The 25,028-nt window shown below is 38.7% G+C and overlaps 2 protein-coding genes across 2 annotated transcripts in view; both read left to right on the plus strand.

The window, feature by feature from the left end:
* FANCD2 (FA complementation group D2) overlaps window positions 1–17,034 on the plus strand; it is a 42,900-nt gene extending 25,866 nt beyond the window's left edge. Inside the window, exons 28-42 of the mRNA XM_014057278.2 lie at window positions 279–394; window positions 1,605–1,751; window positions 3,421–3,537; window positions 6,343–6,471; window positions 6,581–6,699; window positions 7,017–7,127; window positions 7,382–7,509; window positions 7,945–8,044; window positions 9,427–9,549; window positions 10,713–10,803; window positions 11,813–11,884; window positions 13,011–13,049; window positions 14,735–14,809; window positions 16,349–16,423; window positions 16,867–17,034. Coding sequence (XP_013912753.2) covers window positions 279–394; window positions 1,605–1,751; window positions 3,421–3,537; window positions 6,343–6,471; window positions 6,581–6,699; window positions 7,017–7,127; window positions 7,382–7,509; window positions 7,945–8,044; window positions 9,427–9,549; window positions 10,713–10,803; window positions 11,813–11,884; window positions 13,011–13,049; window positions 14,735–14,809; window positions 16,349–16,423; window positions 16,867–17,034 — 1,610 coding nt within the window. The remainder of the gene's footprint in view (window positions 1–278; window positions 395–1,604; window positions 1,752–3,420; window positions 3,538–6,342; window positions 6,472–6,580; window positions 6,700–7,016; window positions 7,128–7,381; window positions 7,510–7,944; window positions 8,045–9,426; window positions 9,550–10,712; window positions 10,804–11,812; window positions 11,885–13,010; window positions 13,050–14,734; window positions 14,810–16,348; window positions 16,424–16,866) is intronic.
* A 3,999-nt stretch (window positions 17,035–21,033) lies between these two features.
* Window positions 21,034–22,868, plus strand: BRK1 (BRICK1 subunit of SCAR/WAVE actin nucleating complex). The gene is made up of 3 exons (XM_014057265.2): window positions 21,034–21,213; window positions 21,379–21,461; window positions 22,255–22,868. Exons 1-3 carry the CDS (start codon window positions 21,096–21,098, stop codon window positions 22,279–22,281), a joined length of 228 nt encoding a protein of 75 aa, XP_013912740.1. The 5' UTR covers window positions 21,034–21,095; the 3' UTR covers window positions 22,282–22,868.
* Window positions 22,869–25,028: the final 2,160 nt, after the last annotated feature.

The raw sequence follows: 25,028 nt of genomic DNA on the forward strand, positions 1-25,028 counted from the left end.
TGCGGAGAAGGAAAATGTTTACATGTGTGCAGAAACAACAAACATTGTCCATTGTATCTATTGTTTGGAATGAAGTCTGTCATTGCCTAAATTCACTCAAGTTACATTTAGCAGACTTCATTTGAAACATGTGAAATCTGGTAAACTGATGTGTGTTGATGCAAGGGGTTAGACTTCAAATATAGTATAATATATCTTTCTCTTAGAGGTTTTCTATTTATTTTAATCAGCAATGAAACTGGATTTCGTTTGTTTTTTTAACCTTTTGCTTTTTTTAGGACAAAAAAGACTAAAATCAGATAGCAGCAAAAAAAGCTTTGGAGATAATTCACAAGTGGATGAGAACTTGGAAATAATTCAAGCTGAAGCTGAGACAAGTCAACAAGAGAAATCTGTATGTGTCCTATTGAAAATACATTAAAGTTTATAAACTTGGAATCCTTCTAGAAGTCTGAGGTTAAATATATCCATTATTGTTTTTTATCTTTTATGAAAATATAATAAGCCAGAAGATATGCAAAAATTTGTTTAAGAAACTTTTTATTTATTTATTTATTTATAAACATGTAAAATACACACACACAAAACTTAGACGTACACCACATTTACACAATACAATACGAACAGGACCTTCCTGTTCTTTCTAATAGCAATTATCAATCGATATCGCTCACCTTATATTATTTCCCCTTCTATTGTATTTCATTTGGATTTCACCATTCTTAACCCTCTTATTTTACTCATAACTATTATTTTTGAGATTTGTTGTATTTCTTCATTGATTCTTGTTTCTTTCCTCCATCCACCTATACCATTTATCCGATAGTTGGTAGAATTCTGATTCTTCTTTTCCCTGGATTTCTTTAGTTAGTTTGTCCATTTCAGCATAATCCATAACTTTTCTTATTATTTCATCTTCGCTTGGAGTTAATTTGTTTTTCCATTTCTGGACAAAGGCAATCCTTGCCATTGTAATTATATGTAGTATTAAATACTGGATTTCTTTTTTTTTATTTCGCAGACATTATTCTTAATATAAAAAAACCTTCAGGTTTCCATTCTATTTTAACCCCTGTTATTGCCTCCAGCCAATTTTTGATCCTTTTCCAAGAAACTTTTGTTGGACAAGCAAAGTGGAGTAATAGGATCTTTTCAGTTAGTATTGAGATTGGATAGAAATGGGAGTAATATACTTTCTGATTCTTAGTAACCACTATGTTGATCATTTGCCTGAAGTTTTGAAACTGAATCATTACAAATAGTTTAATCTTATTTATTCATTTGGATATGCACACAATATAGATCATCCCAGTGATGAAAATCAAAGACTAGCTGAAAAGTTCTCAGTCTTTGATTTTTTTCTCCATTCAGTTCATTTGATCAGAACATCTTTAGTGATTATTGAAGAAACATTAAATTCTGCATAGGGTACAGCTATATCTTTCTACCAGAGCTACAAAGTTAACAAAGCAGAATTTGCACAACCAGCATGCACACAGTATCAAGTGCCATTAAGAATCAACTGAAATATAGTGCTACTTTTGTAGCTGATTGCCAGCTCTTAGTTTATATCATTTTGAAGGGGTTTATATTCTTCTCTTTAGAGCTCTCCAGAAAAAGATCCCGCAACTCCTTTAATACAGCTGCAGAATTACAGTGCATACTTCCGTGAATTAGATTTGGAAGTTTTTACCATCCTTCATTGTGGACTGCTGACCAAATCTGTTTTGGACTCAGAGATGCACACAAAGGTAAGTAGACTAGTACGATGGTGGATCTTTAACTTCAGGATGAAGAATCATGGGCAAAACAGTTTTCTAAGTTAAAATCAGTATTTCAGTTGTTATTGAGCATTCATTTATTAATTTTGCACATATCATAGAGTACATGGACAACAGTAGGAAAAATACATAAAAAGGAACCACAATACTATGGTACACATATGATGGAAATATGTAGTCAATTTTGTATGGTATAAACAATTCAAGAAGTTATATATGTTATGGGTTATATTTTAAAATATGTTGTTTGATGGGAATGGAGTAAGTTTCCATATATTGATATCTAGGCCATTTATCCTATTAAGCAAAGTATTTATTTATTGGCAAAAATCTGCTTTTTCTCCTGTATAAACCCTAAAATGGCAGCCAGTCACTATATGATCCAGTGCCTGGTGAGGAGCACCACCATCACATTCAGGGGAGGATACTCTTCCCCCATTTAAACAGAGAACCTTGACAGATGCCCTGCAAGGTGCAAATCCTATTCAGAGTTTTCCATCACTGGTGGGTGGCATTGAAACCCACTAATTTTTATGTCGGGTCAGATATTTTTCCCCCCGGAATATGGACGTTCAGTAATCCAGTTTACTTTCCACTGGGACTTTACATCAGAGTTAACATTATGCAGCTGCTGTGCAAGTATTTGTATTTGTATTTGTATTTTATTATTTGTATGCCGCCCTTCTCCGGGAGGACTCAGGGCGGCGAACAATTCAAGGGGAAAAAAAAGGGGAACATAAAAGACAAAATACAAATAATAAAAGTAGACAACAGTCGCACAGCCATACATGTCGAGAGGGGAGAGAACTCATCACCCCCAGGCCTGCCGGCAAAGCCAGGTTTTGAGGACTTTTCGGAAGGCCTGGAGAGAGGTGAGGGTCCGAATCCCTGCGGGGAGTTCATTCCAGAGGGCCGGAGCTGCCACAGAGAAGGCCCTCCCCCGGGTAATAGCCAGGTGACATTGGCTGGTAGATGGCACCCGGAGGAGGCCAACCCTGTGAGATCTAATGGGTCTGTGGGAGGTAATTGGCAGCAGGCGGTATTAATGTGGGGTTCCTGAATTTAAGCTTTCCAATGTATAAGTATGGCATATCAGTATGACAATCATAATCAAGTAAAATTATGTATTAAGCAAAGTCATCTTGATTATAATACAGGGACGTTGTGTAGACACTATTCACAATAAGCATCAGGCATAGCTTATATATCTTGTTAGAATGTTTTTGTACAGATTCTTTCTATATACCAAGTTCTGTGCTGTAAACGTAGCTCTAATTCTGGATGGTGAAACTCATCTACAGGTTTTTTCAGTTCCTGAACTTTATTGGCAGTTTCTCTCTGAGTTTTTAGAAGTAAGTCACTGACAAACTAGCTGATCAGTCTTCATAGGAAGAAGAGTGGATGATACATTAAGACTATTTGCGGCAGTGTTCAATATGCCTGCCTATCATCGATATAATTAGTTGATCCTGTTGCCTTTCATAAGAGAATTGCAAACACTTGCCCTTTTTCTCTTTAGCATTTTAACAACTTTGTTCAGCTTCCTGAAAAACCTAAATTCAGTACATGTATAGTATACTAAACATATGACTTACTATGATCACTGGAATAATACTGTATTCTTCCTTTAAAATACTAGATTCGTGAAGTAGTTCAGTTAGAGCCAACTGAGCTCTTGTTCCTTTTAGAAGATTTGTACCGGAAAATGGAACATATGTTAATACCAGCTCCTGCAAGGAGACTCCCTTTCGTAAAGGTATGCATCATGTGAATAAGGCATTGTAGCTTTTTAAGCAACAGAATCTTAGGAAATTCATTTAAAGAAGAACTTTGTTTAAATTAATAGCAATAGCAATAGCAATAGCAGTAGACTTATATACCGCTTCATAGGCCTTTCAGGCCTCTCTAAGCGGTTTACAGAGAGTCAGCATATTGCCCCCAACAATCTGGGTCCTCATTTTACCCACCTCGGAAGGATGGAAGGCTGAGTCAACCCTGAGCCGGTGAGATTTGAACCGCTGACCTGCTGATCTAGCAGTAGCCTGCAGTGCTGCTTTTAACCACTGCGCCACCTTGGCTCTTACTTAATTAAATTAAATTAAATTAAACGGAGAGCCAGTTTGGTTTAGTGGTTAAAACACCAGGTTAGAAACCAGGAGACTAAGCTCTACTTCGGCCCTAAGCAAGAAAGCCAGCTGAATTTCTCTCATTCTCCCTCTCTCTCCCCACTCCCTCTCTTCCTCCTCCCTCTCTTCCTCCTCCCTCTCCCCCTCCCTCTCTGTCCCCCCTTTTCTATTATATATGTTTGCCACCTTGACTTATTTATAAAAAAATAATAAAGGCAAAATAGAAATCTAATAAATACATTTTTAGAAAGCAAAAACAAGCAATGATGAATTGGGACATCGGAGATATACTGTTTAAAATGAATAAAAAGAAAATCAAAGTAAATGAATTTTTTGTTTCATTATATACATTATACATTATAATTATTGTTTGAAATTATTATATGTATTAGTGTACATTCATCTAATTCCTGCACTTTAATTTCCTCCTGAATTAACTTTTTATTAAACCATACTTGCTTTGAGTGTAAGCCATATTTGTTCTAAGGCAGTGATGGCGAACCTATGACACGCGTGTCAGTGCTGACACGTGTAGCCATTTGGGGTGACACGCACAGGATTTCATGCGATTCATTCTTGGCTCCTGCACGGCCGCCGAGGATAAAAGAATCTGTGCTGGAGGAACGGGGGGGGCGGGACGTGTGATTTCCCCCGCCCACACTCACTTACAGTATCTCCGCCGCCCCTTTCTGAGCGCAGGGCCTGCTGGTAAGGCGTGCGTGCCGTGCGCACACACGTCAGCGCGGCGAGGGAGGACACGCAGGAGAGGAGCGCGGGAACAGTGCGCGCCTCTCTCCAGTCAGGCCGGCACAGAGAGTCTACTCCTGGGACTGTCGGTTACGACCGCACCACAGCAGGGAACAGCGTTTAAACTATAAATTGCGCAAAATTATGTTTTTGTCGAAGTGACACACAACGCGAGTTATGCTCGATTTTTTGCCAATTTTTGACACACCACGCCAAAAAGGTTGCCCATCACTGTTCTAAGGTGATGCTCTTCCGACAAGATTCAGTGATCTGGTTGTCTTTGTACGCAATGATATGCTCAACTTTGCAATAACTCTTTGCTGCATCAGATTCATATTTCAAACAACATTATGTTTGCTGAATGTCCATTGGGACAGACTTTGGAATCATAGAGCTGGGAAAAGTTATCTAGACCACCAAGTCCAATTTCCTGATCGATGGTGGCTTCCAGATATCTAGCTTTCACTTGAACACTTTCAAAGCACAGGGCCCATACCTTCATTGGGTTTTTGGTTCCACTGTTGAACTAGTGTACTAGGAAGTTTTTCTAATATTCAGTCACAATCTATTTCCTGCATTCTGGAACTAGAGAATATAAATCTTGACCTTTCAGATAGATGCCAAGTGCCAGTTTCTTCAGTTATTTTTACCACAGTTACCGTATTTTTCGGAGTATAAGACGCATCTTTTTTCCTCACAAAAGAGGCTGAAAATCTGGGTGCGTCTTATACATCAAATACAGCATTTTTTAACATCCCGAAGCCCCACCCACTTCACCAAAATGGCCATGCATATCCTTATGGAGGATTTCAAAGAACTCCTGGGTGCTGGGGAGGGCAGAAATGAGCAAAAAATGGCCCGTTTTTTTGCCCCCCTAGGCACCTGTAGCATTTTATAAGCCTCCATAAGGCTATGCATGCAATTTCTTTGATGAAAAATGGGCTATTTTTTGCTTGCTTCCCCCCTCCCCGGAGCACTCTGCAAGCCCCCCCTCCGCCCCCCCGCTATTCATGCCTCTTATTTTTTTAAAAACGGGCCTGTTTTCACGAAAAATTGGCTGTTTTGGGGAGATTTGCAGAGTGCAAAAAATTTTTTTTCCTTTCAGAAAGCTCTTTAGTTAGAGTGATTGGATGAGAATTACATTGATCAAGTGTTGTGCCAGCAGAAACAAGTCTTAGGTGCTGCAGGTTGTCAGCGATTTCCTTCTCCAACACATGGATAAATACATCTGGAAACATCTACCTACCTATTCTCTCTCTCTCCCTTCCTACCTAATGCATTTCTCTCTCTCTCTCTCTATCCCTCTATCTACCTACCTACCTACTCACTCTCTCTCTCTCTCTCTCTCCCTACCTATCTACTGTATTTCTCTCTCTCTCTCTCTCTCTCTCTCTCTCTCTCTCTCCCCCTTTATCTACTTTTCTACCTAACTACTCTCTCTCCCTACATACCTACTGTATTTCTCTTTCTCTCCCTCTCTATCCCTCTATCTACCTACCTACTTTTTTTTTGCTTCTTCAAAACCTTGGTGTGTCTTATACTCCGAAAAATATGGTATATACCCAGTTTCTTTGATTTCTTCACAGAAAGAGTGATCAGGTTTTTAGCCCCCAATAGTCTGTGTTAAAGTATGATTGCTGAGGAGGGAAAGGCACTTCAAAATAATAAACCTGTATTTTTTTTTACAGGGAAAAGGAAATAAAAATGCTGGATTTTCACATCTTTGCCAAAGTACATCTCAAAAAGTGATTGAGTATGCTGCTGAACTTTTAAAGCCACTGTGCAATCACATAGAAAATATGCACAACTACTTCCAGGTTGGAACACAAATTATTTATCTTATAATGGCATACAGTGTGTTCTTTACATCATGGCATAAGTAAACCCACTACAGCCTTTTATGCAGTAACATATTCTTTACTTAAGACGCTGATTACAGAGAACCATGGTGTGATTGATGGACCAGGCGTCAATATTCAGGAACATCAATTAATGTCATCCTGTTATCAGCGCTTATTGCAAATTTTTCACTTCCTATTTGCCTGGTAAGTATATGGAATTACAAATATAAGGGTGAGAATAAATTAACATTTTATTATTGGCCTTTTATCTTCTTTATAGAATGTCATGAAACAGACCACCCATAGCACAAACTATGATGAGCCTTTTTCATACAGCAACATCAATGTTTTTATGACTGGCAGTGAGCAAACTGAGCTGCCAGACTAATGTTGGCTTCTTTTCTAGAGAGCATACGCAAAGTGTCTTCAAACAAAAGACAAATCAAACTTGTGAAAATGCTTTTTGTTCTTGCTGTATTAACTATAGCAACAAATAATTGATGCTCTTTTTTTTCATCCAGGAATGGATTTTCTCAGCATGAGAACCATGGCTTACTAAAAGCAAGTCTGCATATCCTTGCATGCAGACTTAAGCCAGGAGATAGAGAGCTTCCTCTTGAGGACCTACTCAGGTACCAGAAAAGAATCATGCAACTTCGCACAAAATGTGAAGTACTTGGTAGGACTTAACATTTATCAATACTGTATATCAGAGACCTAGAATTCACAAACATTTTTCTTTCATGCACTCTTCCAAAAGAAGCTAAAAGAAAAACAAAATCAGGAATGCACTATGGAACTAATTATGAACAAGAAAAATTCAATATAATGTTTAGGTCTACTAGCAAATTATATTTTCATTTCCTTTTTCTCCTGTATCCTACAGTCAGAGTTTCCAGTATTTACTGAATTTCCAGCACAGCATTCCTAATATCTTCTGTGCATTGAATCTTACCCAGCTTCTGCTTGTCATTGCTGAAAAATCTGTGGCCAATCCAAAAAGCAAAGAAATAGGTAACATATGGAATTTTATTTTATTTCTATTGCACATTAATATTTTGGAAGGATTTATTTTGTATTTATGAGAATTTTGTAACTGTGGCACCTATAATTCCAACAGAAGAGGCATGAAGTATGTGTTATGGACACTGTGGAAAATCATTCTTGATAATAGGTGCAGTATAAATTCAATAAATAAATAAAATAATTTAATTGAAAATTGGTAAAGTTCAGTTTCCCTCCTTCATAATTGGTGGATCTAGTTGAAAAATAGATATAGCATGATAAGACTGTAAGTGTTGCTGAATTTCTAATACCTGAGATGCTTTGGGTTTATCATTGTCATAAAGATGTTAACTCAATATTGTATTAAATTTAGCAAACATAATTTATCTCAGAACAAATCATAGCGAGCAACCATATCTAGCATTCTTTCTTGATCTTTGACAGTTTCCATGACAAAAGGTTTCCTTTGCCAATCTTGGATGCAGCCAAGTGGAACTCGTCAGAAGGGCTCCCAATTTAATGATGCTCTCCATGCTTTACTGACGTAAGACTGTTTTTCTTTTGGTGCTGTTGTGATTCACTTCTTTTCAAAGGCAACCCAACAAATAAGCAGTTTCCTTAACCATGTTTAAAATACCTCATTGCCAATTGCAAAGAATAAACACTTTAGCAGTATAAACTGCAGGATCTTTCTAGCACCGTTTTCTTAATTTTCTTCTGAAAAGCATGGCAATTTGATAAGATTTGATAGTGTCATGCTTTGTTATTATCAGCCAATACTAGTTTTCAGCAAAAAAAACTAACATGAGTCAAATGCCCTTTCTTAGGCCTCTATTTGTTAAAAAAAAACATAACAACCTGCATTTTCTGGTTGGAAGGCAAAATAAATCTGAATTCCTTATGTCAGTATGGTGCCAGAACTGATCATTAGAACTTTGTTTCCTACAGTGCCATTTTTTCTGATGACATACCATTGAACAAAAGAAATGTGAAAGGTTGCTAATACAGGTAATCCTCACTTAGCAACCATTCATTCAGTGAATGTTCAAAGTTCTGATGGCGCTGAAAGAGTGGTACTTATGACAGGTCCTTGAGGTTTTGGCTCCTACAGCATCCCTGCAATTGCGTGATCGTGATCTGGATGCTTGGCAACCAGTTTGCATCTATGACAGTTGCAGCACCCTGAGATCATGTGATCACGGTTTTCACCTTTTCCTGCTGGCTTCTCACAAGCAAAGTCAATGGAGAAGCCAGCAGAGAAGATCACAAGTGACTCCACTAAGTCCCTTAACTGGCAGCAGCCAACCCCACTGCACTCATGCCATGCCTTATTGGTCCTTGCACATACTCCCACCAGGCAGTTGCTGTCCCCATCATGCCTTGCTGGCCACAGGTACACTCTCACGCCCAGCAGGAGCCACCCATACGCCTGAATTATCTGAATGTGCTACTTACCTTCCTGCCAGCTGCCTTTGAGCCGCCTGGGACTTGCAGCTTCCTATTGGCTTCCCTACAGACTTTAGTTGTTGGAAGCTAGCAGGAACTTGCAAGGAGATCTTCACTTACCCACTCATGAACCTTGCTTAATGATGGCAGTGGGGAATGCCAGGTTTGTCACTAAATGATGCAGTCCTGTGACATCACACTTCACAACTGCATTGCTTAGCAACATAAATTATGGTCCAATTACCATTGTTAAGCAAGGATTATCTATAAATTATTCCCATAATTAAGAAATGTTAAATGGATTGATTTCTAATAAATTAAAAATTTAATAGAATGCATGTTTATAACCATGTCTGCTGTTGAAATGAAAGCCAGGTTTATGTTTTTATGTATGTCAGATAAAACTTACTGTTGAAAAAAAGTTTAATGCAGTCTTTCAAAAGAGACATCTATAATTTTGTGAAAATTTGTTCTTTGCAGTATTTATATGGAATATACACATGATATCTTGAAGGAGATAGAAGACATTTCAAGCACTGGTGTTCCAGAACTAATTCGTTCTTCTAAAGATGGATACTCTTCTACTTACCCTACACTGACCAGGTAATAATTACACATTATTTGATCAAAAACCTCTGTTGTGGTATGTTGGTTAAATATTCTTATTATGGTAAACCAGGCTCTAGGACGTTTACAGATGCCAGGGTCCATTAAATTCCAAATTTGGAATATAGGCTATCTATTTAAGAAGATGTATTGGTTTCATCTTTATAGAATATTTCCAGAAGATGCAAGGTTTAGCTGATCAAGCTATGGCAGCAGAATGGAACCATTTTATAGTAGTGTATCATTGCAGGGCTAGTTGTGGTATTTGATCTTACATTGGTTTCATATACTTAGAAGACATTCTGTAAGCAGTAGAAGTGCAAAGTTGGCTTACCTAAATAAATAAAAGTTAAAATATTTTAAGAAGTCAAATTTTCAGAGACCACATTTGGGGAGAAATACTTGGTGTATAGCTCTCTTATCGTAATAGTTGGACACTTAGCACGATTGTTTTCTTGTGATTGACTATGGCTCAGATTTATTCACCTTTCCTAAAGTAAGTTGCTTCAATTTCATGATACATTTTGTGAGATCCTGTATGTGCACTCAGACTTTTCAGGCTTCTCACTTATTTTCTTAGGTCCTTGGATATCTTTTCCAAAAGTCAGCAGATTCACTACTATGACTTTTCTCATGTTTTAGATATACTAAACACTGCATATGCCAAGTTATTGAGCAATTTCAACAATTGCTTAACAATCATTCTTTACAATAAAGACAGCTGCCAATATATTTGTTAACCGATTTCATACAATAACTTAATTAAGTGCTTCTCCACCCATGATTGTAAGTTGAAATACACACAACTAATTACAATATGAAAAATCGGAATACTGGATAATTCTGCCTATCCTTGACAAAATTTAGCATATTTCCTTACGTCACTTAGCTTCATTTTGCTTCCTTGGCTTGGATTCAGTTTTCTTACTTTGAATGATAATACCCACATGGTCTCATTTTTATTTTGGGCTATTTTGCTTTTTGCATTTCTTACAACAACTAGTTTAAGAGATTTTTTTCCCCTCACTGGACAGTTCTCCAGAAATAAATCTTGTTTGAAAGGTAGATACTACATATGCGTCAGAAAGTAATAATGTCATAATGGTGAGGAGTATGATGAATATGTTTAATATTTCCTCATCCTTTTTTTTTTTCACCAGACAAACTTTTCCCATTTTCTTCCGGGTGATGATGACTAAATTAGAGACTTCGATAAGAAGCTTATCTGCTGGAAAATCAGATTCAAGTGAGGTAATGTGATGAACTAAAACTTGGGGTTTCTAGCAAAATCTACATTGCTATGAATATGCCATCATTCGAGGAAGGAATATGTATTCTTTTGACATGTTTCATAGAGATTATTGAGACAGAAAACACCCACCTGAATTTTGAATTACAAGGAACGTAAGTAGCCTTAGTATTTGGCACACATAAAAACTTAATTCCCCAAAAGTACTTGGAAGTACTTGTTGGGAATTAAAACACCCAATAGGTGGCATTGTTTAATTGATGGAGCCTGGAGTACCCAACCCTGCCAGATTAAGGTGGCCAGTCAGATACTATGGAATTCTTAGCTGTAACCCACAACAGTTGATTTTTTCAGGGACTTCTCAAGAACTTAAACTCAATGTTTCTTCCTCCCACCTTTCCAAATTAATGAATATTTGATATAAAAGCAGAATTTAAAAAGTGCTTAAAAAGGGCAGCTGGGATATGTTTCTATAACAACCATCTGTACCTGGGAACAGCTGGTTTCTGTCCCCCCAGCCTCAAACATATACTTGTCTTTCTTCAGCAATCTTCAATAAATAAAGGTCACTGTATAGGAATCAGATGATAGTTCTGCCCAGCTTTTGTGCATGAAAGAGTGGGATGGCAGGAAATATGACTTGGAGTCCTGCCTATATTATGATTTCTGTATGGCTGTAGAATTTTGAATTAACGAATTGTTGTGGTAAAATCTCAGGAAAACCATTTGCAGGAAAAATGTCTTTTAAAATCAGACTTCCTGACAATTTACATTGCATGCGTATGGGAAGGGGAGGGGGGGTTCCATTAAATCCAGGTTTTACTATTGAAAATGAAATTTGAATGTAGCTTTGCAATAGGAACATGGAATTTAAAAAATGCATCCATATGAAACTGAGAGATGAAAGTTAGTATTTGTATAAATGGGTCAAGTTCAATATATTGAAATCCTTTCTGTCTTAAATAGTTACAGGATGATACCCAAATAATGTCATTTCTCTGCATTCCATAGATCCAATTACAAAAGTTGCTACACTGGAACCTGGCTGTACGTGATTTCCATATCCTTGTTAATTTGGTCAAGGTGGGTAACATTCACATTAGTGTTTCTTGTATATGAAATCATGATGATATTTTGTCTGTTGATACAGATTAATCAGATATAAATATTTAATGTATTATTAATTTTATATACCACCCATCTCTAGGTGGCTATACAGTGACTTGATTTTGTGGTGAACTGTGTTGAAACTTTCTTTTTATCCTGAATACATTACTCTTACAAGAAGTATTCTGAGTATCTTGTTTTAGCAAGGCAGATCATGTGCAGAATGAACATAGGTCTTGCAAGATTTAGATGTTGTAAGGTGTTTTAACCATATGCATTCATATAGTCATTGGAATACAGGTGAGTGAACGCCCTCTGTGATATGAATGTGATTATCCTAGAAGGATCATGTTGCTGACTTTCTGGTTAGACAACTGGAGTTACTTTGCATATCATATCTTTAAAACTATCTATGTTCTTTGCCTTTTTAAAATTCCCATTATTTTTTCAATCTATTTCTATTGAAATAATCATTATTTTCTTTCTCTACTATTGACTAACAAACAAAACATTCCCAATTTTGAAGAAATGTTTGTCTTCCCTCCCTCCCTCTGCTACCATTATTAATATATCACATGCACATATTTATTTGCATAGGGGGATATTTACAGTTTTGGTATAATTGTTTGGCAGCCTTTCTCGTGTTACAGTGGGGATTGTATTTTTGAGTAAGATTTAGGATAAACAAAAATTCTTTTATACTATGCTGTAGTTAGTTAGAGTGACTTTTAATATGTTAATATGTTTATATACTGATAGTATAAAAGCCCATTTCATGTTTGAGTATTTATGAATGTTCTCAGCTGTTATTTGATAAGCTATTCTGTTGTTTTTATTGTTTTGGTCTGTTTTAATTGTTAGCTGCCCAGAGTCAGGTATGTCAGACAGGCAGCTTATTAAATAAATAGACATCTGTCTCTTTCACGTAAATGCTGTAGTATCAATGTGGTATTTAGGAAGGAATGTGGTGATATATATACTATTCATGTTCTGTGGTAGTAATTGTTGTATTTTTAACTAGCACTATATTATTTTACTATAGATAATATATTTTAATATATTATATTTAAAAAGGACCTTTACCCCCTCTCTCTCCAAACAGGTATTTGACAGTCGCCCTGTACTCAGTGTTTGCTTGAAGGTAAGTGAGAATCATGTGATAAGAGACACGAAATTCAGGAAATTCTAAACTATTATATCAGCTTCCTCCTATATACACCTGCTCTATGTAGAGATGTTTGGTATAACCTTTCAGAGCAACCTATTTACCAAGGAGAAAGTGGACTTCAGAGGTAGAGAATCATAGCTACTGTTGAGAGGAAGGCATTGTGACTCAGCCTTCTATCTGCTTGTTTCTGGTTTGGTTGTCATAGTTCATTGGTGGGTGGTGTACACATGAATGTATATTTTAAGTGACATATATTTCAGATGGCTTCCAATCTAATATGGTTTTCTTGGGTAAATATTGTCTAATTTTACCATTCCTCAAAATGAACTCTTCAGTGCTGAAAAGCTGCAGCCATTTTAGTACTTCCCAAAGCTTCCATTCTGAGGAGTCCATTTGATTCTATACCTTATTCCTATCAATACAGATAGTCCTTGTGTTAGTGACTGCAATTGATTTTGGTGACTCGGTGATTAAGTGAACAATTTGATAATTGAAAATCTGGTGGCCATGATTGTGCTTAGGACTTTACTTAACTTTTCCTTAGGAGCAAAAACAAAAACCTTTAGTATGAAATTGAATAGAGTTTTGCCAGTTTCAGACAGTTTCAGATTTCTAATCAACAAATTATGTTCACAGAAATGTATTTGTTGCCATTAGCACTTTTTAGGAACCTTTTTAGTACTGTGGAGAAAAGAGCTTAGGAAGAGATTGTTTAGGGAATCTTTGCCCTCTTTGAGGGGTAGAAAAAGAAAGAACCAGGGGCAGGTACAGGATAACATGATGCTGTAATGGCAAACCTGTGACTCAGAGAAAGATGTTCAGAAGGTTGTAAATGCGGGCATTAGTCACAAAGTTATTTTTTAATCATAATTCCAAGCAGTCACTGTCTAAGGCAGTCAGTAAATGAGGACTTCCTATATTTATTATGAAAAAGAAGGGGGAACACAAAGTATTTAATGATAGATGCTGATTATATGAACTTTGGGTTACATGTGCAAGGAGTTTGCATATCACTGCTTGAAACTACTGCCCACCACCGGAACCTATTCACACAACTCTAAACGTATACCATCTCATTACACAAAGATTGAAGAATAGAAAACTGCTGACTACAGTATAAATTTTGGGTGGGCTTTAGTAAACTTCTGTCAGCAAAATGAAAGGATAAAATGATGGTCCATTTGCTTTTGCTGCTTTGTGGACATTGAAAAGCTACTCCAGAAGGTAGAGGAGGATATTAGTAGGTATGTGGGAGGGAAGAGAGAAGGCAAAATTCTGATTACATAAGTGGACTTCTATTTGCATTATAATGATTTCCATCCTAAATATCTAGTTTTTGTGTCAGTCTGTGAAGGAAGTAACTAGTTGGAATGAGAAGTTCTGGAAGCGACACTAGGGAACTCTAATAGAATTCTCTGCATCTCAGAAAAATTGTATTTTCCAATACTGCTGGTACACATCTTGGATTTAAATGATGAGTTCATTTAAATAAATTTGATGATGATAACCAACTTAATAAAAAATTAGATCATTTAAAATTTAAGCAAGCATAGTGAATGCTTGACTGTTGTAACTTATGATCCAAGGTTAAGACACTTACTTTTGTTTGGGAGAATTGGCCACATTTGCTGACATTTTGTGTGTTTTTGTTTATCCAGTACGGTCGTCTGTTTATAGAGACATTTTTGAAGTCTGGTATGCCTCTCTTGGACTACAGTTTTAAAAAGCACAGGGTAAGATGTTAGGGATGGGGTTGCTCCTTGATTGACTCAAGAGTGTTTTAAACTGCTCATATCTGTTCTTTTCAAGTCTGTAGTTCTGTGACCTACTACAGAAAAAATTTGGAGAAATTAGCATAATTGAGTAACTATGAAACTATAAAAGAACTTTGAAACAATTTTTCTTGAAAATCTGGCAATTCTCAAAACAAGCATAGGTTGTTAGGTAACATCTTATTAAATGAAATCTGCATCCTGTTTTTTACATGTACATATTAGATATTTCAGATATTTCCAATGCCAAATTGTGTGTGTGTGTGTGTGTGTGTGTGTGTGTGTGTAGCCACCAGCATTGAGTACAAATGGGCAGCCATAGAAACTGAAACTATAAAATAAATATGTTCTTGTAAAAGAACCAATTTGCTGCAGTGATAAAGGCATGAAGCTAGGTGGAAAAACTGGGAGTTCTAGTTCTGCCTTACAAACAAAGCCAGCTTGGTGATCTTGGGACAGTTACTCTCTCAACCCTAAGAAAGAGGCAAGGGCAAACCACTTCGAAAAAGCTTGCCAAGAAAAATGCAGTGACTAATCCAGTCAGTTGCCAGGAGTCAAAAATTAACTCAAAGGCGCATGCACACACACACAAGACTGACTTACAGCTCAGTTTTTAAAAAGAAAAAGATGACCACAAGCTGACCTTAACTCTTGAATTCACTGCTCGTTTGCCACTGCTGGTTTTTTAACAAGGATGATTGATGACACTTTCTTCTCTTTTATTTTTTTGGTATTTTTTTGCCATGAAACATTTTTGACTATAATAAATTGCCCAGAGTTTCTGGGACCACATGGCACATAAATTTAATAAATTATGTTCCCAACATGGATTTCACACATGTGAAATCATAGGTGCCAGTTCTTTAGCTGGTATTAGCCTTCTCTCATATCAAATTCTTCCTAAGAACCTAGGACGTCATAATGTATCAAGATAGTATACGTGTGAAATGCAAGAAGTGTGGTCATTTGTAATTGACAGATGGAAATTTTATCAATGCACAGTTGACAAAGTGCCACCCAAGGGTTTTTAATATGGCCACCTATGTGCCAATAACCATTGGAACCACTACCGTAGGTTTATGGTAATCATTCAACTTCAATTTTCAGATATTTATATTTTGACCTCCATTTTTTTGCCTTCCATTCTACTATCCCCTGGTATTGCCACATGAATTATCATTATTATTTGTAGTGTTTTCCTTTACTTTGTGGTCCAGTTTATTTGCTGGAATTCTCTTATGAAAGTACTAAGCAAACTCAAACTATATTAATTTAATGACATGCCTGCCTTTAGTGTCATAAATGTTGTGAAGTGGTTCTCAATGCTCCCATATATTTTATTCAATGGATATGCTAAACCATAAGCTATGATTTGCAAATCTCAGTAACTGAGATCTCAAACCATCGTCAGTCTGCCACAAATATACCTCTGTATAAAACAAGATTTCAAATAAGTACCCATTTTGCACAAGTTTCCAAATAGATTCCTTTGGGTTGCAGGAGGATGTACAGAGTTTGTTGAAAACCTTGCAACTGAGCACCAGACAACTTCATCATATTTGTGGCCATTCCAAGGTAAAGAAAACTACAACTACAGTGCTAGTGAACTCTTGCTACTTTAGTTTCTCTATTTCTAGCAAGATAGCATACTCTTAGTATTTTATTCATCCTTTGTAATGGAGCAGTGAAAAACATTGTTGGGAAATGCCCAGTTCCTAGTCATGTATAATATTGAGAATAAGGGTAAGATTGCTTAGGCTAATAAGCTGTAAAACTGGTTTATCTGCATCTTAATCTCACTGGTTCTGTTATTATACTTTATTATAATATAAAGTGCTTTTTTTACATTCTCTAATTAGCAATAGGGAAAGCATTCCACCAAGAAAAATGCAAAGGGCACTAAGGAGCTATGTCAAAGGCCATCTAGTGCATTCATAAAATACAATATTGATTTGTGCAATAAAGAATCGGAAGAATATGAACGGTTCTTTCTTGGTTTGCATTTCTTACACTTGTAGATTCATCAAGACACGGGTCTCACCAGTCATGTACCCCTCCTAAAGAAGTCGCTCGAGCTATTTGTTTACCGAGTGAAAGCAATGCTGGCTCTCAATCATTGTCAGGAGGCTTTTTGGGTGGGCATACTCAAAAATAGGGACTTGCAGGTAAGTGTTTGTGTCTCATGAATGGCTCGTTAATTCAGTTTCACCCATGTTTATTGGCCATTATTTTTTGGAAAAACTTGAAAATTAATTATCGGATCTGATGCATATGATTTAGAATTAAGCTTCAGAGAATCATTAAAATTTGTAAAATGTTGTTGCTTATAGCAGATGACATTAAAATGAATTTATTGAGCAAGCTTTGGTATATAAAAGAAATGCCAAACTTAAAATAGTTTCAAAACATGACGAATCACTGTGCAAAAATATAATTGTTACATTGACCTGGGGTTTCCATAGAAGGCACAGAAAATATCATTCCATCTTTCTTTCATCTTCTCTGGCTTCTTTGTTCAGTAAACCTCAAGACTTGACTACTGTAACGCGCTCTACATGGGGCTGCCCCTGAAAAGTGTTCAGAGACTACAATTGGTCCAGAATGCAGCCGCACGAGCGATACTGGGTGTACCAAGATACACCCATGTTACACCTATCCTCCGCGAGCTGCACTGGCTTCCTATCGGTCTCCAAACGCGATTCAAGGTGCTGGTTATTACCTTTAAAGCCCTCCATGGCCTAGGACCCGGATATCTGCGGGACAGTCTTCTGCCGCATACCTCCCAATGGCCGATAAGATCGCACAGGGTGGGCCTTCTCCAGGTGCCGTCAACCAGACAATGTCGGCTGGCGGCTCCCCGGAGGAGGGCCTTCTCTGTAGCCGCTCCGACCCTATGGAATGAACTACCCCCAGAGATCCGGACCCTGCCTACTCTCATGGCCTTCCGAAAGGCCATCAAAACCTGGCTATTCCGGCAGGCCTGGGGCTGTTGACCTCATGACTGAGGTCCAGCCCCGACCAGATGGAGTGTATGATGTGGTTTTTAATCTGCTTTCTCTGTCTTTTTAATTCTTTATTTTTTAAAATATATTTTCTGTAAGTCGCCCAGAGTCCTTTGGGATTGGGCGGCCTATAAATTTATTAAATACTAAATACTAATACTAAACAGTGGCTCAATTGCTACAAATTGAATAGTTGATCATATTTCCATAGGGATGACCTGAAATTGCTCCTGTCTCCTGTAAAAATATTTTTCAGAAAATAATCCATTGAAAGAGCAAATTGAAAAGAGAAGCTTTATTGAGGGTGGTGGATTTTTTTTGGCAGATGGGCATACTTTGCCATCATTTCATTAAAAAATGTGCAGGTGATCTTGGTATATATGGAAATAACAACAGAGTCTCCTTCCCAAAAGATCTGTTTGGCCCATTATATAATGCAAATGGGAGAAAGAAGCGCAGATATTGAACAATGGGAGAGCAGCTTTGCATAGGGAGGGCAGCTTTGATTCATACATGTAGTCTTTGACTTAGAACAGTTTGTTTAGTGACTGTTCAAAGTTACAACACACTGAAAAAAGTGACATGACCATTTTTCATACTTATGATTTGCAGCATTCCCCCTGGTCACATGATAAAAATCCAGATGCTTGGCAACTGACTCATATTTATGATGGTTGTAGTGTCTCAGGGGTCATGTGATCAACTTTTGCGATCTTTTGACAAAGAGTCACTGCGAGCAAGTGGGTGGCTATATAAATTTTCTAAATAAATAAAAGTCAATGGGGAAAACAGATTAACAATTGTGTGACTAACTTAACAACTACAGAGATTTCCCTGCTGTTTCCCTGCCTGCCATTCCATTCTCCTTTTAGTGATTATCAAGATCAGGATTGCCTGACCACAGGCACAGAGGAAGTAGGCATGGGAATTGATTTTTCTTCTCCCCCATTCAGGCCTTGTCTGATAAGGATGTTGAGCGATTAACTTCTCTGTGTTGTAGTTAAGACTTCTTAGATATAAAAGCTATTGGCATGAAGACAAATTATAAAATAGCCATATAAAGTAGCTTCAGCTTATCAGTGAACTAACATATTGATAAATCTCTATGAACTAACTTCCAATTCATTACTAGCAAAAAGTCAGCCCATATTCATTGTCTCCTTCAGCATGCTCTGGGATTCATTTCACCAATATACAGCATAATGCACACAATATGGTACTGCAATTCCTTTATTATCAATTACTGTATTTCCTTTGTGTTGTACATTATAGGAATGGATTTTGATTCTTTCAGGTTGAAAGACAGGGCAGCCTATACTCAAGCCTATTCACATTGTTACAGATATTGCAGTATTCTTTTTGGAACCACTTCATACTTGTTTAATCTTTCTAGGGAGAAGAGATCCTTTCACAAGCATCACAAGTAACCGAAGCAGAAGAGACAGAGATGCCTACACATTCTCGAACAGATCCTGGAGAGGTATTCATTCAACCAGAGCAGGGGTGTCTAACTCTAAGTTAGACCTTTACACTTTTTATCCAAACAGATAATTTACATGTTTTATTCTACGATATTTCATAAAGTAGTGCTGAGCAATCAAGCTCAAATGAATAAGGATTTTGAAAGGATTACTCAGTTTTTCCCTTTTAGAATATGGGACAAGGGCTGGTTCATCTTTATATGAATCAAATCTTTTTTTTCATTTACACATAAAACTAATCCTAATAATATGGCTACACAATTGGAATTCCATTTCTAAATTATAGTGCAAACACAATTATTTTATTGCTTGGAGATTTCTCTTAAATCCGTTCCCATTGATCTAATTTTAAAATATGAGTAAAACACTCAGTTTATTGAAATGTAAAGAATTAAGATTAAGCATGCTAGTCTGTTTGTCAAGGAATTGAGAATTTATGTTTTGTAATCCCCAGTTGTTTAAACATTTGGCATTTTCCCCTCAGGAAAAGGAAGATTCAGAGACTGAAGATACAGTGGATACCAATGATAGTGATGAAGACAGCTCTGATTAGAATGTGCTATAATTCTGGGTGAAACCTTTTGGCTTAGATTACTGGAATTTATATCTATATCCCAAGAAATATTAAAATAAATTGGATGAGCCAAGGGCAGTATTATTTATTTGCCTTTTAGTAATCAACTCTTACTATTACTTTGAAAATGAATATATTGAGCACTCTTTTTCTCCCCCTATGCCTTTTTTTGCATCTCCATACCATTCCCCATAAGCAAAAAATGGAAGTGTTGCAATCAACATAATTTTTTTAGGAAAGTTTACCAATAGCTTTCCTGCATTTAACAATTGTGTAAGGAAATGATTCTATTCATATTTAATAATTCACATGGTTGGATATAAAATATAAAATAAATACATTTAAATTGACATTTATTTGTCTCAGGTGAAAGACAGGTGTTTATATTTGTGATCCCAACAGAATATAAAAAGAATTGGGGATTATAACATTAAAATAGTGGTGGGTTTATATAATCTTACGATATATTTTTAAATAAAAGCAAAAGCTGATTTCCATTCATGTTTTTTAATCACATGTGAAGCAAACTTGCACAATCAAGTACAGTGAAATTTAGTGATTCCGACAGCCTCCAATTTTGTTTCTTGAATCAAAATATTGCTATAAGGAAACCTCTCCTTTTAATTCCATTTGAAGACTTTGTCTTGAGAGACGGCACAGGCTCAGATTTCGTTAGTCGGAAATAGATTGACCACTTGATATCACTGGGCTATCTTGGAAATAAGATAGGGTGGTGATGCTTTGAATTCCCAAGGAAATTCGGAATAAACAACGCGGGGGGGGGGGGAATCGTAACCAAAGAGTGGAAAGGTCTTGTGTCCTCCCGTCTTTTTGGAACTCAAGTCAGGTGCTCTTAAGGTTAAGATTAGGGTTCCACCCCGGAAGATTTGTTATTGGCTACTATTATAAAAATTTCACACAAAGGACCATCTCTCCAGCCCGAACGAAGGAACCTGAGAGCCACAGCCTACAGCAGTCGCGCCCAGTTTGTAATGTCAGCCTTTGCAAGCTACTTCCGGGTTTCATTTCCTCCGGTAGCTCGTTGCAGCCAATAGCGCTGCGGAGGTAGGAGCCGAGCTGCGCATGCTCAAGAGTAGGAAAGGAAGCGGGCTGTTACGGGGAGCGTCGTGCGCGCGCAGGCGTCCTCCCTTATCGGTTGGGAAGCGGAGCTGCTTCCAGCTGGCTCGGCCATGTCGATCCAGGAAGACCCGGTCCAGCGCGAGATTCACCAGGACTGGGCGAACCGCGAGTACATCGAACTGATCACCAGTTCCATTAAGAAGATCGCGGACTTCCTCAATTCCTTCGGTAGGTGCGGGCGCCGTCCCCTCTTCCCCCGGCGGGGAGGAGGAGGAGGAGGAGGCGGCGGACCCTTCTCCGAATGGGCAACTGCAGACGCGGGGGGGGGGTGGCTGATTGGGCGGAGCGGGAGGTTCCGTGGCGGCATTGATGGCGCTCTCTTCGCCCTCGCAGACATGTCCTGCCGCTCCCGCCTGGCCACGCTCAATGAGAAGTTGACGGCGCTGGAGAGACGGATCGAATACATCGAGGCCCGGGTGAGGCATCTCCCTTGCACGCCGGCAGAAGCCGCCAGGGGAACTCGGCTGGCGAACGACTCTTCCCGCAGGCCCCGTTGCTGTCCCCCCCCCCCGGGCTCCGGCTCACCCGTTTGGGAGTGGGATGGGGGAGGTTTGAAGTTGGCCGGTCGCTGCACCTGCGGGTTGGGCAGAATCACCCAGGGCAACTGTCTCTGGGAGGGTCAGCGGGTTTTGTCTTTTTTTGCGGGGGGTCTCGGTTTTCAGCCTAGTGACATGCCTGTTTGTTTCTTTTAAATGAGGTAAAGTGACTTTCCTGTGTTTGATAAATTAATTCTCTGGCTGAATATATATAGTTAAGTGTTTGATGGATGCAGCCTTTTTGAGCCATTGTTTTGTTTCTTGGTGAGTTTTCTCTCGCCTTTTCTTAGGAGCTCAAGGAGATGTAAATAATGCTCGTCCAATTTTCCCCATAACAGGCTGCACTGAGAGACAGTGGCCTAAAGTCATTTGATGGCTGAGCTTTTGTGGGTAAGCTTGACCCTGAGTCACAAAGGTGCCATTCCCAACACACTTTTGATTTTGTAATAGGAAAATAATATTTTCTTTAAAGACCAAATGCCTTTCTAAGCAGGCTTGAAATCATTGCCTGAATTACTTCTTATATAGTACCCAAGCAACTAAAGTTATGTTCGCTTCCGAGCTTTGTCCATGTTTCTTAAAATACAAACTTCTCTTGCTTCCCAGTTGAGACATAAGGTGTCTTCTGCTTCCCCAGATATATTCCAATGTAAGCATTTTTTTCCGTTTACAGGTAACAAAGGGTGAAACATTGACATAGTGTGAAGCTGGCAAGAAGTCAACCTAGGGAGAAAAAAAGTGCAGCTGTTCGGAAAGCTGATGATCAGACTTCGGGTTTCTTCATTATTTAACATGGATGGGAGTTAACTCATTTTTTGCCCCTTGGGAAGCTGCCTCCTCCATTTGGAGACTTTGTGTGGGTGATTCCAACTGAAATGGCTAAATTGTACAACAGCATGTTTAATTATGTGGTTTTATACATGCAGATTCACACAGTTCTTGTCCTATTGTGTCCCATGTACACGCAGAACTCTGGCTCCACAACAGTTAAATATTGATGGAACACAATCTTAATTTCTGGGAACACTGATTATTACTATGAGTTATTTTTGAGAATCAGGATGTTAGGGCTATGCATGGTGTGTGGCTCTTATGGCTCGCTATTGCTGCTCCAAGATATCAAGTAACCTATTTGAATAAATGTGCAGTATGTGTAGGGTGAGCTGGGCTGAGGGAGAACATGTGCCAAGGGAGGGATGACTCAGTTTTCTAAGTATTTTGTATTCTTTAATGTAATTTGAGATGTCTTTTCCATTTGTGTTCAACAATAAAATCACTTCTGCTTAACCCATCTGAACATTTTTTAGCTAATTTCAAAATATGTATGCACTCAATACTGTCATAGAGTACTACATAACCATTATATCAAATTTGTCACATTCACATTTTATGGCTGTTTTATATTATGGTTCTTGTAGCACCTTGCAAATTCTTTGGCTCCTCTGCTGCCCCGTCCCCCAGCAAGAGTTCTACAGGTGCTTATTCATCAACCAACCCCCCCTCCCCCCTCAAAAATACAGGTCCTCTGACAGCACCTCTATTGCACAGATTCCGGATTCCAAGCTCAGTACAGCAAGAGTCACTGGGTGTAACCAATGGGCACACACAAAGTCCAGAAAAACAGTCCAGGAGTCAAATAGGCCAGGAAACACAGCATGCTTTGCAGATTGCTGGTTGCTTGATGCTGTTTCTTAAGTTGGGCACTAGGAAGTGGCAACTAGGATTGTTGCTCTTGCTTCCTGCCTGAGCTCCTTGATTCTGGCTTGATTGGCAGTAGAATTCCTGAGCTAATGATCCTAGGGGATTTTAATTTGCCTTCACTGAGCATGGGGTCAGAGGTAGCTTGGGAGTTCCTAGCTACTATGGCAGCCATGGGCCTGACCAAATTGTCTAGAGGTTAACTCGTAGCAGTAATGCACCTGATTGGGTTTTCATGACGGGTCAATGGCAGAGTGTTCTAGATTTGAAAAAGATACAGATTTCTCCCTTGCCATGGTCAGATATTCACAAGTGAGCCTCCTTCCTCAGGCAGGCTAGGCCTATTGGAGCAGCCAGGCCCACTGATGGACCTGATTGGGTTCCAGAGGGAGTTTGGGGTTATTCCAGAAAATCTATTTCTTGATGCAATTGAAGCTGTTGTGGCTGCATAGAATAGCAAAGTAGCAGCGGCTTTAGATTGGATTGTGCATGAGTGGCCTTTCCTTGTCCAGAGTCCCTGATTCTCCCTGTGGTACATGATGGACTTAAGGGAACTTAAAACAGGCTAAGACACTCTAGCGTGCCGAAGGCAAAAAATCATAATATGACGATCAGCCACTCTTAGGGTCTACCTTGTGGCGGTAAGAGCAGAGAAATGTAGCTTTTGTAATTTCCTCTGCCAACAGTCACCCAGTGTCCCTGTTTCAGGTGACTTGATCCCTCCCTGAAGGGAGCAATACAAAGTTCACATAGCAAGGGTGTCAAACAGGTGGCCCGCGGGTTGGATGCGTCATGTGCAGCCACGCCCACCTCAGCTCTACGAAGGGGAAAACATTGTGATATGTCACATGACGGCAACATGATACCGCGAGTTTGACACCCGTGACATAAAGGGTTTCTCTGAGAAATATGCTGCACATCTGATAAAGTAGCTGACATTCACTCTATGTTGGATTCTAGCTTTAAAGCAGAATGTGTAGAGGAGATGGGGTTATATCTTGCAAGAGGACCCTGGGAAGAGTTTGGGAACCTGGGGAAGTGGACAAGACCCTCTCAGCTGCTAATTTGGCCACTTGTATAGTAGATACATGCCTTCCTGTCCTGACTTATTAAAGGTGCATGAGAGGGGAGACGGGATTGTGTCTGGGTGGTAGTTTACACCTTGAATGAGGGAGTGGTCCAGAGGTGGGTTGCTCCCAGTTTGGCCTGGATCGGGCGAACCGGTAGCGGCGGTGGGAGGCTCCACCCACCCGGACACTTCTGTGCATGCACACCAATGTCGCGTGCGCACATGAGCGAACCGGTAGTAAAAAAAATGGAAACCCACCACTGGAATGGTCCTACCAATTCTTAAAAGAGGCAGTGGTGCACCCACCCACCCACCCCCACCCCCGCTCAGAGGACAATTGTGTGGTCCAATCAAGTTTGACAGTTTCACCCACTCAGCTGGGACTCTGACAGCTCCAACAGATCACAAGAACAATATCAGAGCTCTGTGTCCAGAAGAGTGCAGTGTTAGGAACAGCTAAGATATTGCACAGAACCCTCAAACTCCCAGGCCATAGAGGGCCCAACATTGAGGAGGACACTAACTAGTTATAGGGTGAGAATGGTTAGATCTATACACAAGTATAATTAAGTTTCTTAATGAATGTACGAGATAAAATTATTCAAAATGCCTGCAAGCTGAAGAAAATAAACTGAGGAGACAAGATTTTGTATTTTTCAAACATGAGATTACCTCACAAA

This window comes from Thamnophis sirtalis, unplaced genomic scaffold, assembly GCF_051295495.1.
Source record: "Thamnophis sirtalis isolate CommonGarterSnake01/CBP01778 unplaced genomic scaffold, rThaSir2_p1.2 scaffold_3, whole genome shotgun sequence".
Classification (NCBI taxonomy): Eukaryota; Metazoa; Chordata; class Lepidosauria; order Squamata; family Natricidae; genus Thamnophis; species Thamnophis sirtalis.

What these genes read in the sequence shown, in the direction of transcription:
- BRK1 (XM_014057265.2), top strand. Translation starts at nt 21,096, where the DNA reads ATGTCGATCCAGGAAGACCCGGTCCAGCGCGAGATTCACCAGGACTGG. An exon ending in GGACTTCCTCAATTCCTTCG is followed by an intron (nt 21,214 to 21,378) that starts GTAGGTGCGGGC and finishes TCGCCCTCGCAG; the next exon opens with ACATGTCCTGCCGCTCCCGC. An exon ending in TCGAATACATCGAGGCCCGG is followed by an intron (nt 21,462 to 22,254) that starts GTGAGGCATCTC and finishes TTCCGTTTACAG; the next exon opens with GTAACAAAGGGTGAAACATT.